We start from the raw sequence: 19,304 nt of genomic DNA on the forward strand, positions 1-19,304 counted from the left end.
TTTTTTTTAGCCAAGTAATTACCTCTAAAACATTATATACTACTACTAATAATAATAATAACTCACTGCAGCACCAAGCCGCCTGAGGCCAACACAGCTACGCACGCTCCTCCTCCAACCTAATCTATTTAAAGCCTCCCTCTTTACACTTTCCCAGGAAATGTATGTATTTCTATATATATATATATATATATATATATATATATATATATATATATATATATATATATATATATATATATATATATATATATATATATATATATATATATATATATAAGTTTATATTATATATATATATATATATATATATATATATATATATATATAAGTTTATATATATATATATATATATATATATATATATATATATATATACATATATATATATTTATATATATATATATATATATATATATATACATATATATATATATATATATTCTGTGAAGGCTTTCAGACTTTTATAAGAATTAAAGAGAATATCAAACCTTTCGCTCTCTTCTGATCTTTTCTTAGTTGAAGGATCAGCTTGAAGAGGCATATTTCTCGCAGATCTTTTGCTGTAAGAAAATTACAAAGATAAATTCAAACACAAAAAAACATTCTATATGCATTCGATAAATTATATTCTAAACCTACTGAGAGTTCTATAAAATTACTTTTCTTGACTCGCGTTGTGCGTTTTAAAGATTTTACAAATTTTAAAGTACCAATGACATAGAAATACAAGTTTTTTTGCTCCTGGGCCTATATTCGTTCCATTCATATCTGAAAACAACGATTTCCTAAAATTTTGTACTTGGTTGTTTCAAAAATATAAAGTTTTTAGAATATATGTGTGTATTTCAAAGCTGGTAAAGCAATGATACAAAACTGATATAAATAAGCATAATAGATAATCAGATACATATAACGCACCATTTTTGTTATTGTTGCCACGTTTAGTCATGACAAAAAATAAGCAAAACTAATCGGTTAACATTTAATTACACTTTTCTTCCATAAAAATTAAAACATTGAAGATACATTGATTCCTAATACAAATAAAACCTAAAAAGAAAGATAAGCTTTCTTAAGCAGTTAGGTGAGATATATTTTTAGCCTACTTTTGCTGATTCTTTGCCCACGTTTCTTATTTTAAATTTTCGCTCAGTACTACCAAAAATAACATAACTTGTGTATCGAAGTCTTTCTAATTTAAGAACCATATTCCCAGTGCTTCCTAATTTTTTATGATATATATGGTTGTGTAAAATCGAATTATCCAATTCAAGCAATCAAATCCAACTTTGACTATGCTTGGCACTTTAAACCAGATCTTAGATGCACAAGAAGATATAAAGGGGAGGACACCCCCTCCCCGAACTTTCTACTCTTTATCTTTTGAAAGACGACAGATAAATATAACTGAAGCAACTAACAGAGCTCTAAACATACTTGTTCATTCGTAACTTACTTCAGAAGAGGATGCTAAGCTTACCTGCAGATATCGAAAGTCAGGCATCCTTTGATTAATCAATAGATAAATACAAGATCGTATCCAGGGATGTTAGGTGGCTGGACCCCCCTCCCCGAGTAATGTTTGTTCAACTCAAAAACGTAACAAAAACGAATTTAAAACAATGTCTTGATCTGTTTCCTATAGTTTTTTGTAGCCCTCCCAAAAAAAATCCTATTGTAACACCCCCCCCCCCACAAAAAAAATCCTGGATATGGCCCTGGATAAATATGCCCAGTTCTTTGCTGCATCATCAGGCTTGTTTGGACTTCAGTTTTCTATCAAAACTTGAATTTCAAATTAAATATTTTGAATTCAAATTCAGACAACACAGCAAAGAACCAATATAAAGTTGCTTGATCCACCACTTGATACCTAATTATCTATTGAGGTACAAGTGAGCATACGACACCTCCTTCCAATAATATTCAGGGATCATACAGATCATTTGACATTACACGCATACACTCTATCACAATACTTTGAAATGAATAGGTGCATCTAAGTGTGTATCCTTTAAAATGTCATGTTTTTAGTAAGAGTAAGGACAGGATTTAATACCTCATAGTTTAAAAATAAATTATTTAAAGAAAACTATATTATTATTAACACACTAAATGACATTTATACTTAAATAAACTTTTAGCTTATTACTCTTCTGGGGGATTTGTCTGCGTAGTTAACTGGTGAGCAACCAGTGATGGTTAAATGATAGGTGATATAAAGGTTGGAAAAATATAGCATTGTCAAAGTCAAAGAACTTCAGAAAAATGAGCTTTGTCAAGGCCAGCTTAGTATTATCAAGGTGAGAAAGACTTTGCATTATCAAGATCAGAAAATAGGTCAAGGATAACGCCCCCTTAATATGGTTAAGGACTCGGCAAAACCATGGCACTAAACGCTACAACTTTACTGAAACCTACCCCCCTCCCCCTGTTTGACACAAGCTGCAAGACGATTTATAATAGATTTTCACTACAATTTTTCACTACGGCCCACAAGCACAAATTATGAAAATTGAAACATCGAATTCGATGTTAGATTGTTTTCTTTGAAACTGTATTTCTTATTACAGAATACAGATTAATACTGGGGAAAAAAAATACCATTACTAATATTCGGAAGATAGAGCATAAAAATGATCTGGAAAATCCGCCAGCGTGATCAACTTCCGTAAGAGACAAGTTTGAAGTGGAAGAAAATCTTCATCATTACAGTGATTATCGTCTTCTTGAATACTACTTATTAGCCTAATGAACAGCTCCTTCCACATGAGACCCATCTCTTTCGGACCCATCACCTTTCAGACCCATCTCTTTCGGACATCAGACCCGTCACTTATAAGCCTAATGAACAGCTCCATCCACATCAGACCCATCTATTTCGGACCCATCACCTTTCGGACATCAGACCTATTAATGATAGGCCTAATGAATAGCTCCATCCACATCAGACCCATCTCTTTCGGACCCACCCCCTTTCGAACCCATCTTTTTCGGACATCAGACTCATCACTTATAAGCCTAATGAACCAACTCCATTCACAGACCCATCTCTTTCGGACCCTTCACCTTTCGGGCCCATCTCTTTCAGACATCAGACACATCACTGATAAGCCTAATGAACAGCTCTATCCACATCAGACCCATCTCTTTCGGACCCATCAGCTTTCGTATCTTTCGCACCCATCTCTTTCGGACATCAGACCCTTCACTTATAAGCCTAGTGGACAGGTCCATCCACATCAGACCCATCTCTTTCGGACCCTTCACCTTTCGGGCCATCTCTTTCAGACATCAGACACATCACTGATAAGCCAAATGAACAGCTCCATCTACATCAGACCCATCTCTTTCGGAAATTATTATGCGGCACGCCAGTACTTTAAAATCGTTTCTAGACATCCTAGGATTTTCCTTTTCCAGCATTGCACTTGATTATGAACTACATTTTTTTCCTGTCATAGAACAACAAAATAGAAAACAACATATTTCAAAATTGGACGTTCAAGAAAAGTTAAACATAAACTTGGAAATAAAAGAATTATCAGACAGCCGGCTTTTTACGCTATTATTCTTAGTTTACGACACTATTTTATTCATTTATTGAAATTATTTAAATAAATATTATATTTGCTATAACTATTGAAATTATTTGCTAACAACTTGAATGAAATTCTTCCTCTCTCCCTTTCGTTTCTCCATTCTCCTTGAAATAAAATATCCTAAGCCGAACGGAACAGCTACGATGAAGTTTCAAAAAAGCAATAATAAAAAGAAAATAAAAGCCGGCAGAATTTACTGATTAAAAATGTACAAATATTTACCTCGTAAATTTCATTGATCATGCACCGTTTCATTAGTTTATCTGCTGATATTTTTTAGAATGGCATTAACCTATTTGTTTCTATATTGGTGAACCTGCTATATGAAAAGATCGAACCAATAAAAAAATGACAGCAGAAACAAAAGAAACAACTCGACCAACAGAACAAAGTAACAATAGAAGTGGGTCTAATTTGTGGCCAATTACTTCTTGATTATATTTTTCAATAGCGTGTTAGATAGGTAGTTTGGGGTCTGCAAGGTGCCAGGATGGTAAAAGTAGTGAGATGGTAAAAGTAGCCAGGATGGCCTAAGGAGTCATGTTGATGAAATAATTAAGAGGGTAGGGTGGCCATGTCAGCTATATTTAGAAACCCGACGATAATGGGGATCAAAAACCTAAAAATGCATAAAAGAATATTTAACACAAAAATTTTACCCGTAATAGAATATGGAGCAGAGATATGGGGTGGAGAAACGGTGCAGCAACTGGAGTCCCTACAGCTCCAGTATTATAAAAGAGTGTTTGGTTTACATCAGACAACTCATTCACAGATTCTGAAAGGTGATATGGGCCTGTTTTCTTTAAAGCTACGTAGGTATATTTTAATGCTTAGATTCTGGTTGAAGTTAACTAAGAGTAATGAAGATAGACTAGTAAGAGTGGCATATGAAGAGATGTTGAAATGTGGTTTAAAAACCTCGTGGCCATCCCAAATTAAATCATTACTAGAAAAAGTAGGAATGCCTTATTTATGGAATAATGGTCTTTGCTCTCGCGATGTACCAGCAAATTTAGAAAGCCAGGTACGATTTATATTAGAGAGTCAGGAAATTCAGCATTGGCAAGGGCTGGTTCTTGATTCTACAACCCTACAACATTATAATCAGGCAAAACCTAGTTTTGGGGAGGAAGTTTATTTAAAACTTAATTTACCGGCTATGATTCTACGTCGTTGGATTCAGCTTAGGGCAAATTGTCTTCCAATCCAGAAAAGGCAAAAAACGTTCGACAAAAATAAAATGATAGTTGGTCCTGATAGGCGGTATCTTTGTCCTCTTTGTAAAGATGATGATGAAGACTTGGATCATTTTCTCCGGAAATGCCCGGTGCTCTTGGATTTACGGGAAATTTATTTGCATGGGATTAATTTGATGCTTCCAGGTATTCTACAAAATAGTAACCCAACCACAATATTTCGAGTGGGAGTATATATAGAAAAATCTTTAATAAGAAGAAAAAGTTTTATATGATTAATTTCTTTTGTAGTTAGATTAGGTACTTTTTGCGTTGAATTCTGTTTTTTTTTTTGTGCGTGTTCGTACTGTTGTTAATTTCCTTGCTTGTCTGTTATTTATTTATATTTTGTGTGTATATGGCCCACGGGTTTTTGAAATACACTTATCTATCTATCTATCTATGTTGTGAAACGGAAAAAGAGCAAACTATTTTTAACAGGTCACATTTTGTTAAAATTTTTCAAAAAGACGCTAAGTAGAACGTGGGAGAGACCGACTGCATTGAAAATTCTGTTTATTTACTATAGTTTATTCAGAAAGAAAAAGAGATTTTACATATACCAAATCTTATGGCTCAAAAACCTTTAGATTTTTTTACTGGCTTGATACCTCTTACAAAAGAACCAATCAGCTTCCTGAAACGGTCCCCAAAGAAAATACACTTTCCTTTCTGTCAATATTTTTTATTCAGTGCTTGTTAACCCGGTTTACAAGGGAGGGGCTATTCATCTCTCCATAAATAAGGAATAGTATTACTGGCTTGCGAAAAAAACGTCACAAAATTAAACCAATGAAATTGAAGCGCAATTTTTAACTTACCCTTCATTTCGCCTTTGGAACAATTCTTGCCAAACAGAAAAGAATGATTTACTTGAATCCTTAGCACCAACATTCGAGTTCAAGACATTTTGAAGACGAAAACTTTTTCCTTGCAAGCGGAAGAAGTACAATGTTGCCAAACATGACCGTATATCATTTTCTGCCTTTTCACATAATGCAAGCAGCGTTGCTAAATCTGTTTGGATATCATGCTCCTGGGATATTTCTAGCAGTCTGTTTGCCAATCTGAAAATTTATAAGAAATTTCAAGCTTCAATGTGATAAATACAGCAAAAAAAAATAATAATAATAAACAGAAAAAGTATAATAAGTATAATAAATGCATTATAGCATAATTATACCCATATAGTAGAATAAATATTATTATATGTAAAATTCTGGATAAGGCTCTTTGGGCAATTTTCAAAAGTAGTTGCGTTAGGTGAATGAAACTTGGATGAATAGATAGGGGTAGAGAGAGAGAGAAAGAAAAAACGGAAGAGAGAAAGAGAGAGAGAGAGAGAGAGAGAGAGAGAGAGAGAGAGAGAGAGAGAGAGAGGAGAGAGAGAGAGAGAGAGAGAGAGAGAGAGAGAGAGAGAGAGAGAGAGAGAGAGCGAAGAGAGAGAGAGAGAGAGAGAGAGAGAGCGAGAGAAGAGAGAGCCTCATTGATGTCCATGAAAGGTCTTTTAGAGTGCCCCTATATTCCCTCCCTCCAAGGAACACTGAACATAGTTTTTTTTTGCTGAGTACTGATTAAGAAAGATTTAAAGATTTGTCAAATTATTTCTTAAACTTAAAAAAAAAAGCCTTGACATGGTTTAAGATCCGGTTGAGATTAAAGGAATTGCGTTTTCAAAAACTTAAGCCAATTGGGAAAGAGACATTAGGTCCATCAGCTGGCCCAATGTACTTCCCCAGAATTATATTTTAGTACTCCAAATATTCAGAATGTTTTCGTTTTCCAGATGCTTCTGGTTTCTAGTAGCCAAAAATTTTCTAAAAGTAGTCTAAAACGTATTACCTTTTTGAAAGTTAAATTTATTTAAAATGCATTATTTTTCATTTTGTCACTTTTAGAAACAGTTTCAAATTGCAGCTCTTCAGATCAAAATATCCTCGACTGCTAATGCTGAGTACCAATACCACAGGTTGCTTAAGTGACCAACTTGAGTCATTATAGAAAAAACTTGTCCACGGAATCCTGAGCCGTCCTGGCTAAGTGGTTGGCGCGATGGGTTGGGAATGCTTTGTCCGATGGACGCGGGTTAGATATTTGGAGAGCCCTATTACTTGGTTTGGAACGGGGGTCAGTGAAGGGGGGCTGTAAGATCAGCCAGAGTTGACCCAGCTCTAAATGAGTACTTGAATAAGTCTGGGGAAGTTAAGCAGGAAGGGTTTGAGAAAGCGCAGGATGGCTGACCCCCAGGCCCCCGTTCCACTTCCTGGATGAAAAGTAGCTCCAACGATTTAGACCTTAAGGGTCTAGTGTCGTCATGGCTACTTACTTACGGAGTTCTTTGCGAGGCTATGCAGATTGTAAATCGGTCTATATACCTTATAACAACAACCCCTTTACGACCGTTGCTTTAGTTTGGGCTGCAAGTTTTGTTATTTTTTCTGAAAAATAATAAACAAAGAAACGCTTTATTACCAACTATGATGAGACAAGTAAATGCAAGATCAGAAACCAAAGATATATTAATACCACTTACCGTGCTCATAAACGCTTCTCAAATTCATTTGTGCCTTATTATACGTTAGTTTTTAATTAGCGCTAGTTCAGTGTATATTTTTATCTTATAAACATGAGCACCCTTAGTTGGAATTCATTCTTAGTTACGAGAGCTGTATCAATAAAATGATTCCACTTCTCATATTTTCCATATATTTAATGAAAAAAAAACTAGCTTTTAAAAACAAGAAGCCAAAATTCAAATATTTTCAAAGACTAATAAACAATTTCTTAAGCATTTCAAGTGTGCTTACAAATCTTTGAGGCATTCTTATTTTTCTAAAATCGCGATCAAATCTACCAAACGTTTCTCAATGAGGGCTAGAGGCTAAAAACTGGACTAAATATTTTTGGCTGAAAAGCCCATAATCTCTTACAGAAGAATTTATTCGTTATCAAAAAAATTGTTCAGTTGGATATAAGTACGTGAACACCAATGAGACCACGCCAAATATTTTATTGTGACGTGCAATTATAAATGCGAAAAATATGAAATTTCATATCCTTTTGGTGGCCCCTTCTCCTGGTAGTAGGTCACAAGCCCCATCTTAACCCCCACCTCCCCTTTACTTCAGCTATTTTTGCTCTTTCTCAAACACATTTATAAATTTTTGTTCAAGCGTAGGCCTATTTTTGTCTACTAACTGAAAAATCTTTTATTTTTTTACGTCTGTTTTATTATTTAACTTTACCTACTTTCTACTTTTACTGTTTTGTTCTTCCTTTTTTAGCGATTTCTCTTAGAAATGAGCCTCCAACAAACAAATGTTGACACTTGATTGAAGCAGTAATTAATGAATAAAGAAATTAAAATGAATGCAATGAGTGAATTACAAAATTCTGCAATCAATAAATTAATTCAGGTTGATGATTCTTTCCTTTGACTCGTCACCTCTTTTTCCTTCTTCTTTTTTTCATCCTAGCTCTTTACCGTTTTAAGTTTGTTTTCCATTTTTCAAGTCTTATGTTTATAGTACTGATCACTGCTTTTTGCTTTTGCTATTTGTATCTTTCTATTTTAGGCAATTTCATCTTTCGTTTAATAAGTAGAAAAACCTAAAAAAAATTTGACGGTAAACTTACGAAAGAAAAGAAGAAACATTAAGAATCCAACAACCTGCATAATTGATTAGAAATTCCAAACAAACTTATAAAACAATTCAGAATTGAAGACTTAATAAAATTTTTAAATCCAATAAAACAAAATCTGTAATCACTGGGCAATAAAAAATACATTTTCGATGTATCCAGACGATATAGGTTCGTGATCTTTTAATTCGGAATTTTGACTTTTATTTTTTAGTTTTTTATGAATTGTTTGAAATTCAAATATTTTTTTTACTTTCTTATATTTTTTTTTACTTTTTTGGAATTTTGATAATTAAATAATTTTTGAATTTTTTTTTACTATTGCTTCGGAATATTTCGGAATTTGGAATTTTATTTCGGATTGGCAATTTTTTTTTGTCTTCTGCGCATTTTCGGCAATTCCATAGTTTAAGCATCGTTTCCATGTAAATCTAATTAAGAATCTGAGTAGTAGGCCTCAGTCCTAAAATCAATAAAAAGGAAGCAGAACCTTTGGAAGGAGTACAAAAAAAGACCAAATAAGGCCAAGTTAGAAGCATTTAAGTTGTACCGTAATTTTCTGAAATCAATTATTCGCAGAGCTAAAACAGTATATTTTACAAAAAAGATTTGTTGATTGCGGTAAAAATATAAAAAAGACGTGGGACGTGATTAAGGAAGTTAGTCGGCCATCCATGAAACCATAAGGTCTCCCTAAGTCTCTCATTGTAGATGATCAACTTGTAACAGAAAAAGGCCAAATTCGACGTCATATGAATAAATTCTTCGCGGAGATAGGGAAAAAAACTGCTAATAGCGTTTCTTATTCCTCTGTGTCACAGTCTTGGAAGCAGTTCTTAGGTCCCTCGTGCTTGAAATCAATGGTTCTTGGGGAGGTTACGGTGCAGGAAATTAGAAATATTATTCTGTCTTTAAAGAATTCTTCAGCAGGTTTCGACCAAATTTCTGCTAAAGTAATTAAACATATTCTTCCATTGATTATCACCCCAATTTACCATTTGATTAATAGGTCATTTGAACTAGGAGTTCAAATGACCTACAAATGACCCCAACGTCTTAAACTTGCACGTGTTATAGCTCTCTTTAAAGGAGGTGACCGAAAGGATCCTGGGAACTACAGGCCGATCTCTCTTCTGTCAGTGTTCTCTAAGATATTTGAAAGAGCAATACTCAAACGTCTGGTGAGATTTCTTGAAGCTAAATTTTTTTTCCATCAGCATCAGTTTGGGTGTCGCGCATAGTATTCTACAGAACATGCTTGTAATAGACTTCTTCAGTTTATACGAAGATCTTTAGATTCTAATCTTATTCCTGCAGCCATTTTTCTTGATGTAAAGAAAGCTTTTGACAGCCTAACACATAAGATTCTCATTGGTAAACTTTGTCATTTTGGTGTCCGTGGGGAAGCATTGTCTTGGTTCTCGTCATACCTAACTGACAGATCTATCGCCACAGATGTTACAGACGAAAAAGTTCCAATTGAATACGGAGTACCCCAAGGTTCTATTCTTGGGCCAACCCTCTTCCTCATAGATGTGAACGATCTCTACCGACTTTTTAACACCCCAATTAACAATGTTTGCTGTGGATTGTGTCACAAATCTTACTCTCAGAGTACGTTGGTGTTCACACCTGATAGTCAAGAAGAATTAATAGTATTTGCAGATGACACTACTCTAGGTGCTGCAGCTCCGGAAGAATCATCCCTTATTCTAAAGCTTCAAGCAATGACTGAGAAAATACTCTTTTGGTTTGACATAAGTCAACTAACTTTAAATGTAAAAAAGTCCTACCTTCTTATTTTTTCTCGTAAAGGTGTGAGCTGCCCCACAATTACTGAGCTTCATACACCAAGAGGCTCCATAAGTCGTCCCCCGGATCGATATGTGCGATTCCTGGGAGTTCTTTTGGATGAAAATTTATCATTTAAGTGGCATGTTCAAATAATAAGAGTGAAAATTTCCCGTGGACTTGGGATCATCCGAAAATTAAAGCGTTTATTTCCTTTCCCTATCCTCCGTCTTTTATACTTTTCTCTGATTTACCCTTATATATGTTACTTTTCGTCTGCTTGAATGTCTACATTTCCCTCGGTACTTGCTCCTATTCAAAATCTTTATGAAAAAGCGGCAAGAATTCTCCAGTCGGCTACACACACTCCTCTTGACCTCCTCAAAATTAAAGATATTTATGTTTTATCTCTATCTTCGTTGGCATATCAATACTTCCAGGGAGATCTCCCATGTTGTTTTTCGGGACTGCTTTAACTAGTAGGGGAAGTAAATTTGTATATGGTTCGTAACCGGGAGGATGTGATGATTCCAGCTAGTCCCTCGGTTCGTTCAGACTTCGGCCTGGCTGTGACTGTGGGGCGTGCTTGGAACTTGGTTCCCGCTGAGATCCGGCAGTCACGAACACTTGGCTCCTTTAAGAGACAGATGAAAAGTTTCTTATTAAAGGCTTCTTATTAAACGTTTCTTATGGTTTATTTATTTATTTATTTTGGGGGGGGGTGTTGTTTTGTTGGTGTTGTATCCTCGATGACGCGAGAATTTTAATTTGTATTTTATTGTCGGGTGATGTGAGGGTGGTTGTTTCGTGGGGACTGCTGGTGAGTTGATTTCTTTTCCTTACATATTTATATTTAGATGTTGGTTAGTATGTTTATGACAAGTTTTATGATGCCTTATTTATTGTATGCCGTTTCCCAAATAACGGGCCATTGAGCCCTTTGGGATATTGCTTTTGTTATTGTTATTTTATGAAAATAAATAGAACTTGAACTTGAACTTGAACCTTTTACAAACTTGAAACAATCATAGTAAAGATGAGGATTTTAAGTACTCTTCGTTTTAGCCAAGCTAATACTGCAATTGATTAGGATTCGTAAAAGATTTTAAGCCCATAAAATTAGATCTTAGCTAGAAACATACATGAGCAGCTTTTAGTAAATTAATGTATAGTAAATGAGGAAAAGTGATAAATCTAAAGTCGTGAGTATAAAAATCCATATAACGAGTATTTTCTTAAGTTGGAATCCATTGGAGTAGGCTGGAACTTGAGTGCCATCTTTAAACCTCAGCTTTGCTCTGATTGGTTAAAATCAAAAAGAGTACAGATTCTTAGCTAAAATCAGATGGCGAAGGTTTTTTTCTTTTCTCTACTACAGTGGAGTTGGTTCAAAAATAACACCACAAGCTTTGTGTAGATGAAAAGCGCAATATCTAAGCCATTGCTCAAACGTGTCTTAATGATGGGGTAAAGAGGTCATTACGAGTATGAAGAAATTTGGGCCCTCTTTGTCTTTTTGTAAATCACCACCCAGTGTTTGATGACATTAATAGACAGTATATGATATAAAAAGGACAAACCTCGAGCTTTCAGTTGGTGGGAAACTCAATATCAAGGCCACTGCCCTAAGTTGTCTTAACGACGGGGCATAAAGGTCGTTACAAATACAAATGATTGGCCTCTGAAGAACCTTCGGGCTCCCTTTTTTCTTTTTTCCTTTTTGTTTATCACCATCTTGTGCTTGAAGATGGCTAATGAGGAAATTAACAGCTGCTGAAGGTGCCCCATCAATTTCATCAATAATTAGGCAGTTAGGGCGGGGGTCCGAGCTGACAACTGATTTCATTTGTGTGGCAGTTTCAAGTTGTAACTTAAAAGCTTCAACGGTTCTGTCATCACTTGCATTCATCTCAACAACATTGTACCCTGGAAAAGGAAAGAATTATGTCAACGACTGAATAAAAATAGAATACGTTCAAGACAAATATTATTTGTACAGCAAATTGAGGACGGTCTGAGTCAGTTATCTCAGTTGATTTATATTTTCGAAGTGATAATTGACTTTTAGCATAGGCTATTTTTATTATTAAAACTATTTATCATATATAAATTAAAATTATTTGGATTTTATCCAATTATCAATTTAAGTACTGAGTAATCACTTAAAAAAACTTATCAAACTGAAAAAAAAATTCAAGAAGACAATTTCCAAAGGTTCTGTAATCGTCCAGATGCCACAGAAGGAAAATAATTCAAATAATAGCAATAATAATTTATTTATAACCCATAAAATACATAAAACTGTGGAGTAAACACAAAAACAAAAAACAAGAAAAAAACATAACAACATAAATAACATAACAACATAAAAGCATACAACATAAATAAATTACCTCAATTCAAAAAATGGCCAAAGAGGGTCAAAAACACCAATCATTTGCTAAGTTTCAGGAGTATACCTGTAGATAATTGTTTCAGTCGCGAAGGCGCATCAACGATGTCAAATTTAGAAACGACTGTATGATTTCGATACCACCGAGGCAGACGCAGCACATACTTGCAATACTTAAAATATCCGGAGCGTATTTTCTTTGTACCCTTCTTGCGAAGGAGGAAAGCAAAACCAGAAAGATAAAAAACAGCAGGGGTACAAAAACTAGAATAAAGACGGCATAGTCGTTTTCGGTTATACTGACCACAATTTGGTGAAATTTTTCCGTAACCAACCCACATACTTTTCAGCACGCTGGACATAATAGCGGAGAGCAAGTAGACGAAAGTGACGTGGAAACAGAGAGACCCAACCATTTCATACTTGCTGAACATCTTTTATACTTGTGGCCAGGCCTGGATTTATCAATAGGTCCCCTAGGCCCGAACCAAGGGGCGCATATTGCGAGGGGGGTGCAACAAATTATCACTGAGTGATTTTTTCTTAACGAAAACTGAACTGATGTGATTTATCGTCAAAATGTCAGGTGTACTCTGGTACCACGGGGCTTATTCACAGAAAAGTCATTTTAAAAACAACATACGAATTCCGTGGGCACTTAAAAAATATCAGATTTCTCCCAAGAATGGCAGCTGAGGATTCGGCATCCCCTCTCTCTTTCATTACTTTTGCTTCGTCAGCTGCATTTTGCTCAGTGCTTCTAGTATCCTCGAATTTTCGGGGACTTCCCAAAAAATCTTGCAAAAAAGGAGCGGCAAAATCACTTGGGCCTAAAGCCGTCAAAGCTTTCAACCCGAACCTGCCTGTGGCAGATAAAACCTGGAAAGTGAAGGCTAAAATAAAGCACTTCAACGTCCAGTAAAAATGATTATTTTTACGATCGATCAGTATCAATAACCCCAGAAAGCAGATTATTATAGTCGCCCCTATTAGATTTACTTTTTGAAAACTCTCAGCTGTCAAAATGAGTGGTCTAGGTTTAAACTACATAGTAGTTTGAATTCTTTCAACAAGCACTACATGGGATAAACATCTTTTTTGAAAATAAAATATAAAAGAATATAATATATAATATAAGGGAATAATCTTGGTAATGGGAACTGAACAACGGTTTGCTTCTATATTTATTTGGTTCTCCAGAGGGGAGGGGGTGTTTGCTTCGTAGACAAATTTGGCACCTTGAATTCCTCTGGATTCTTGGAATCCAGTGCCTTGAGAAGATTGAGCAATCTCATCATGAGATTTGGAAAAGCATTGCTGTCAAACCCAACCCACCGTGATATTCTCTCCGCTGATGCCCCGCCAAATAGAAAGACCAAAAAAAACTCGAACTGACACCTATACGTGCACGAACAAACCGATATTGTAACTCATTTGTGCCGTATTTTATGTCTATATTTAACATGTAATGCTGTAATGTTTATGTTTATCTAAGTTTAATATGTAATTTTGTGACAGTATTTTTAACTTCTATGTTTAATATGTAATGTTTGTAACTATAAATTAGCCACGAGCTACGAAAGTTGTCTGTAATAAACCGTTCTCTGTGTAATAAACTGTATCTGAGGCAGGTAAGTAAAGTGAGGGAAACAAACAGGCATTTTACTATCTAGCCATCAAGTGCTTATTTTTGTGACAAATCTAACAAGTTTTTCTTTGTTGTAAGATTCTTTATTTAAATCAAACATACAACACAATAAACAACCCAACCACGGAGCAAAGCTAGGTCATGGGTGAAACACTTAATCAACATAACTATAACAAAAGAAGAAGTAGAGTCCCTATTAGGGGTAGGAAGTGTTCCGAGTTCATATGTTTGAGATCACCACGTTGATGCGACAAATGTCAGTCTCCTAATCACACAATATCCAATTGTGACAGGTCTGTGCACTGTTCTCTTTGTTCTGAGCAGCACGAATCCTCCACTTCTTCCCCCTGCCAAGTAGCGAATCCAAAATTCACCAACTGCGGTAGCCCCCGTGTGTCCTTTAGCCTCAAATGCCTGTCAAAGAAGAATAATATCCCTAAATGATTGAATCGAGAGGCTTAAGTTTATGCTCCTTTGATATTAATGTGAATAAAGATAAGGACCGCACAATTAAACAGAAAATGTCAGACTGCGACATTTTATTTCTTCAAGAGCATTTTCTCCCTTTTGTCAGTGTCAATGCGTAGCGAAGGAGTAGTGCGCATTACGTGCTCACTATAAATGCCCAGCGCACCAAAGGGAGACTCTCTGTTGGTCTAGCTTGCATCGTTAAGCGAAGTTTGTCGGATCTTTCGCCTTTGCTCTATAAATCTAATGATAATTTCATTGCAATAAAAACCAGTGATTGTGTGCTCATCAATGTTTACCGGCCACGTGACCAAAAACACATTGCTTCCCTCACTCGATTTACCAGCGCGTGGTCCTCTGTGGGGAATCTTGTCACAGACATAGAAAAGCGTGGCTAAAATTGACTTTTTATCGGTGATTTCATCTGTGATGTGCTTAACCAGTCCACGCATACTGACCTAGTCTTATTTTAGATTCCCTCACAAATAATTATCGAACCGTGGAAAAAGACCTCGATTACAGTTACATTCATAATAATGGGGCTTCATCTAATATTGATCACTGCATTCGCTTTACTGCTATATCCTGTTCGACAGTGCTCGTGGATGAAGATGAACGTGATTATGACCCCATACCCCTAGCTATTGCCCTCTCTATGAATCAGACTAGCCGTAATTTGATAGGCACAAGTGCAAAGAAGTGGAACAGAAGTGAGAAGAATTACAAAAGAGATTGGTCGAATGCTAATAATGTTTTATATATTGCTATTCTAACTGGACTCCTCGCTAATGTCCGAGTCCCATTCTACCTGCTATGTACTGGTGCTTTCTCATAACTGATCATAGCCGTTGATTTTTGAATTAAAATGGAATAGTTGTGTTGAGGTTCTTTCTGAGGATTCACTGTTCATCACGCTGGGTTGAGCAAATATATTTTGGAATAAAATGGAATAGTTGTGTAGAGTTTCTTTCAGGTTAAGCACGCTCGGTTCTTCCCTTATAATTGAAAATTTTCCAATATATTTGATAGCTGGGAAATATATTGAATAGTACATCGGGAGAGTGGCAAATATATTGGAAATTTGGACTTATACTCAAAAATGGATTTAATCGTGTTTTATGCTTGTACATACGTCGGTACCCCATCTAGATGTTTGTGAGCATAGCAATATTACTATTTATAGTGATTTTATTATTTGTTTGCCTATGCGGATGCCTTTCTTATTGGATTAATAAACGGTTTGTTATCTTTTAGCAAGTCACGCCTGCCTAGAGTCTCAGGCAGGTTGGCCGAAATTTTAAAATTGACATAGGACCATTAGATTCCCTGAAAATGAGAGGTGAACAAGGAACGCCCACCTATGGTCTAAGGCAGGATTCTGCAATGAGGGTAATGATTCTGCAATGAGGGTAATGAGGGTAATGATTCTGCAATGAGGGTAATGATTCTGCAATGAGAGTAATGATTCTTCAATGAGGGTGATGAGGGTAATGATTCTGCAATGAGGGTAATGAGGTCAGGTCAGGCAAGGCAATTGATTCAATTTATAGCTCGTTTGGATTTGAATGTCTAGTATTACCGTATCATTGAATGCTTAAAACGTGCTGAAGAAGTTGCTGTGCTTCTAATCTGAGTGCGTTCTAATACCCGTAGTTCTATCTGGAAGGAACATCCTGAATTAAAATCCGTCAAGAACCGTGCTAAATTGTGGCTGAGGACGTGGATCACCTACGGCCGAACAAAGAGAGGACAAGTTTTTTATTTAGAACAAAGGTCTAAGCTGCATTTTAAACGTCAGTATTCGCTATAACGGCTCTAAATTTACTAAAGACGTAGCTCAATGAAGACGTGTTATTAATTCAACCAATATGAACCAATATGGTCATACCAATATGGTCAACCAATATGGTCTGCTGACAGTGGTGTTTGTATTTCTAGTGACGCTTGGCTTTATCACTTTATGCCTTTATCCCTTTATCCCTTTATCCATTTTTTTGGCTTTATCCCTTTATCACTATAAAGGGATTTTTGACGTAATTAATTATAACGTACAGGGAAGTTATTCAACCCGAAGTAATAATGCTAGAACCATTTGGAAAATATTTTAGTTTTAAAGATTGTATTTTAATGTGAGTTCTTTTATTTTATTCTTTTCAGTTGTTTTGCTGCGGACGGCCCTTGGATGTAGGGTCGAGATATTCATCTAAACTTGCATTTCACTATCTTACATAAAAAAAAAATCCCTATTGATCTATTTGTTGTTTAAGAGATATCCATGAGAAATATCTCACTTTTATACGTATGCAACCTGCTTTATAAATATATTTTTCAAAATTTATTGGGGGTGGGGGGGGTTTACTTTATGTTTTTAATTTTTCCTACAATTTTTTTCTTTTTAAAAGAAAGTAATAAAAAAAAAATCCTCCGGATGGCGGAATCTTCCAAAATCTGAAATCTTAGGTTTTCTTGTATTTCTGAGCGCTTCTTATCCATATTATAAAATAAAGGTTAGTTTTATCAATGACCCTCCCTCGACTCTCGAGAAAGTTTTATTCTTGAATGGTTAATTATATTAGTATTGAATACCAAGTACCAAATCTTTGGTATTTCAAAATTTAGGGAATGGGGGTAAATTTCTCATTTCTTCAATGAAAATACCAAAAAAAGAATTTGTCAAGATCTAGGAAGCCATTACACATTAATATTTTAGTTTTAAAGATTGTATTTTAATGTGAGTTCTTTTATTTTATTCTTTTCAGTTGTTTTGCTGAGGACGGCCCTTAGATATAGGGTCGAAATATTCATCTAAACTTGCATTCCGCTATCTTATATAAAAAAAAATCCCTATTGATCTACTTGTTGTTTAAGAGATATCCATGAGAAATATCTCACTTTTATACGTATGCAACCTGCTTTATAAATATATTTTTCAAAATTTATTGGGGGTGGGGGGGGGGGGGGTTACTTTATGTTTTTAATTTTTCCTACAAGTTTTTTCTTTTTAAAAGAAAGTAATAAAAAAATCCTAGGGATGGCGGAATCTTCCAAAATCTGAAATTTTACGTTTTCTTGTATTTCTGAGCACTTCTTATCCATATTATAAAATAAAGGTTAGTTTTATCAATGACCCTCCCTCGACTCTCGAGAAAGTTTTATTCTTGAATGGTTAATTATATTAGTATTGAATACCAAGTACCAAATCTTTGGTATTTCAAAATTTAGGGAATGGGGGTAAATTTCTCATTTCTTCAATGAAAATACCAAAAAAAGAATTTGTCAAGATCTAGGAAGCAATTACACATTAATATTTTAGTTTTAAAGATTGTATTTTAATGTGAGTTCTTTTATTTTATTCTTTTCAGTTGTTTTGCTGAGGACGGCCCTTGGATATAGGGTCGAGATATTCATCTAAACTTGCATTTCACTATCTTATATAAAAAAAAAAATCCCTATTGATCTATTTGTTGTTTAAGAGATATCCATGAGAAATATCTCACTTTTATACGTATGCAACCTGCTTTATAAATATATTTTTCAAAATTTATTGGGGGTGGGGGGGTTTACTTTATGTTTTTAATTTTTCCTACAATTTTTTTCTTTTTAAAAGAAAGTAATAAAAAAAATCCCAGGGATGGCGGAATCTTCCAAAATCTGAAATCTTACGTTTTCTTGTATTTCTAAGCACTTCTTATCCATATTATAAAATAAAGGTTAGTTTTATCAATGACCCTCCCCCGACTCTCGAGAAAGTTTTATTCTTGAATGGTTAATTATATTAGTATTGAATACCAAGTACCAAATCTTTGGTATTTCAAAATTTAGGGAATGGGGGTAAATTTCTCATTTCTTCAATGAAAATACCAAAAAAGAATTTCTCAAGATCTAGGAAGCCATTATACATTAGTATCTTAGTTTTAAAGATTGTATTTTAATGTGAGTTCTTTTATTTTATTCTTTTCAGTTGTTTTGCTGAGGACGGCCCTTGGATATAGGGTCGAAATATTCATCTAAACTTGCATTCCACTATCTTATATAAAAAAATCCCTATTGATCTACTTGTTGTTTAAGAGATATCCATGAGGAATATCTCACTTTTATACGTATGCAACCTGCTTTATAAATATATTTTTCAAAATTTGTTGGGGGTGGGGGGTTTACTTTATGTTTTTTATTTTCCTACATTTTTTTTTCTTTTTAAAAGAAATTAATAAAAAAAATCCTAGGGATGGCGGAATCTTCTAAAGTCTGAAATCTTACGTTTTCTTGTATTTCTGAGCACTTCTTATCCATATTATAAAATAAAGGTTAGTTTTATCAATGACCCTCCCCCGACTTTCGAGAAAGTTTTATTCTTGAATGGTTAATTATATTAATATTGAATACAAAATACCAAATCTTTGGTATTTCAAAATTTAGGGAATGGGGGTAAATTTCTCATTTCTTCAATGAAAATACCAAAAAGAGAATTTCTCAAGATCTAGGAAGCCATTATACATTAACTAACTGTTGGGGTGGCCCTT

At 34.8% G+C, this 19,304-nt stretch overlaps 1 protein-coding gene across 1 annotated transcript in view; it reads right to left on the reverse strand.

The window, feature by feature from the left end:
- The window catches only part of LOC136036652 (chromosome transmission fidelity protein 18 homolog), a 61,523-nt gene that overhangs the window by 145 nt on the left and 42,074 nt on the right, over positions 1-19,304 (reverse strand). Inside the window, exons 9-11 of the mRNA XM_065718952.1 lie at positions 11,857-12,202; positions 5,665-5,910; positions 463-563 (exon numbers count right to left, since the gene is read on the reverse strand). Of these exons, the coding sequence (XP_065575024.1) occupies positions 463-563; positions 5,665-5,910; positions 11,857-12,202 (693 nt within the window). The remainder of the gene's footprint in view (positions 1-462; positions 564-5,664; positions 5,911-11,856; positions 12,203-19,304) is intronic.

The sequence above is a fragment of the Artemia franciscana genome, chromosome 15 (assembly GCF_032884065.1).
Source record: "Artemia franciscana chromosome 15, ASM3288406v1, whole genome shotgun sequence".
Lineage (NCBI taxonomy): Eukaryota > Metazoa > Arthropoda > Branchiopoda > Anostraca > Artemiidae > Artemia > Artemia franciscana.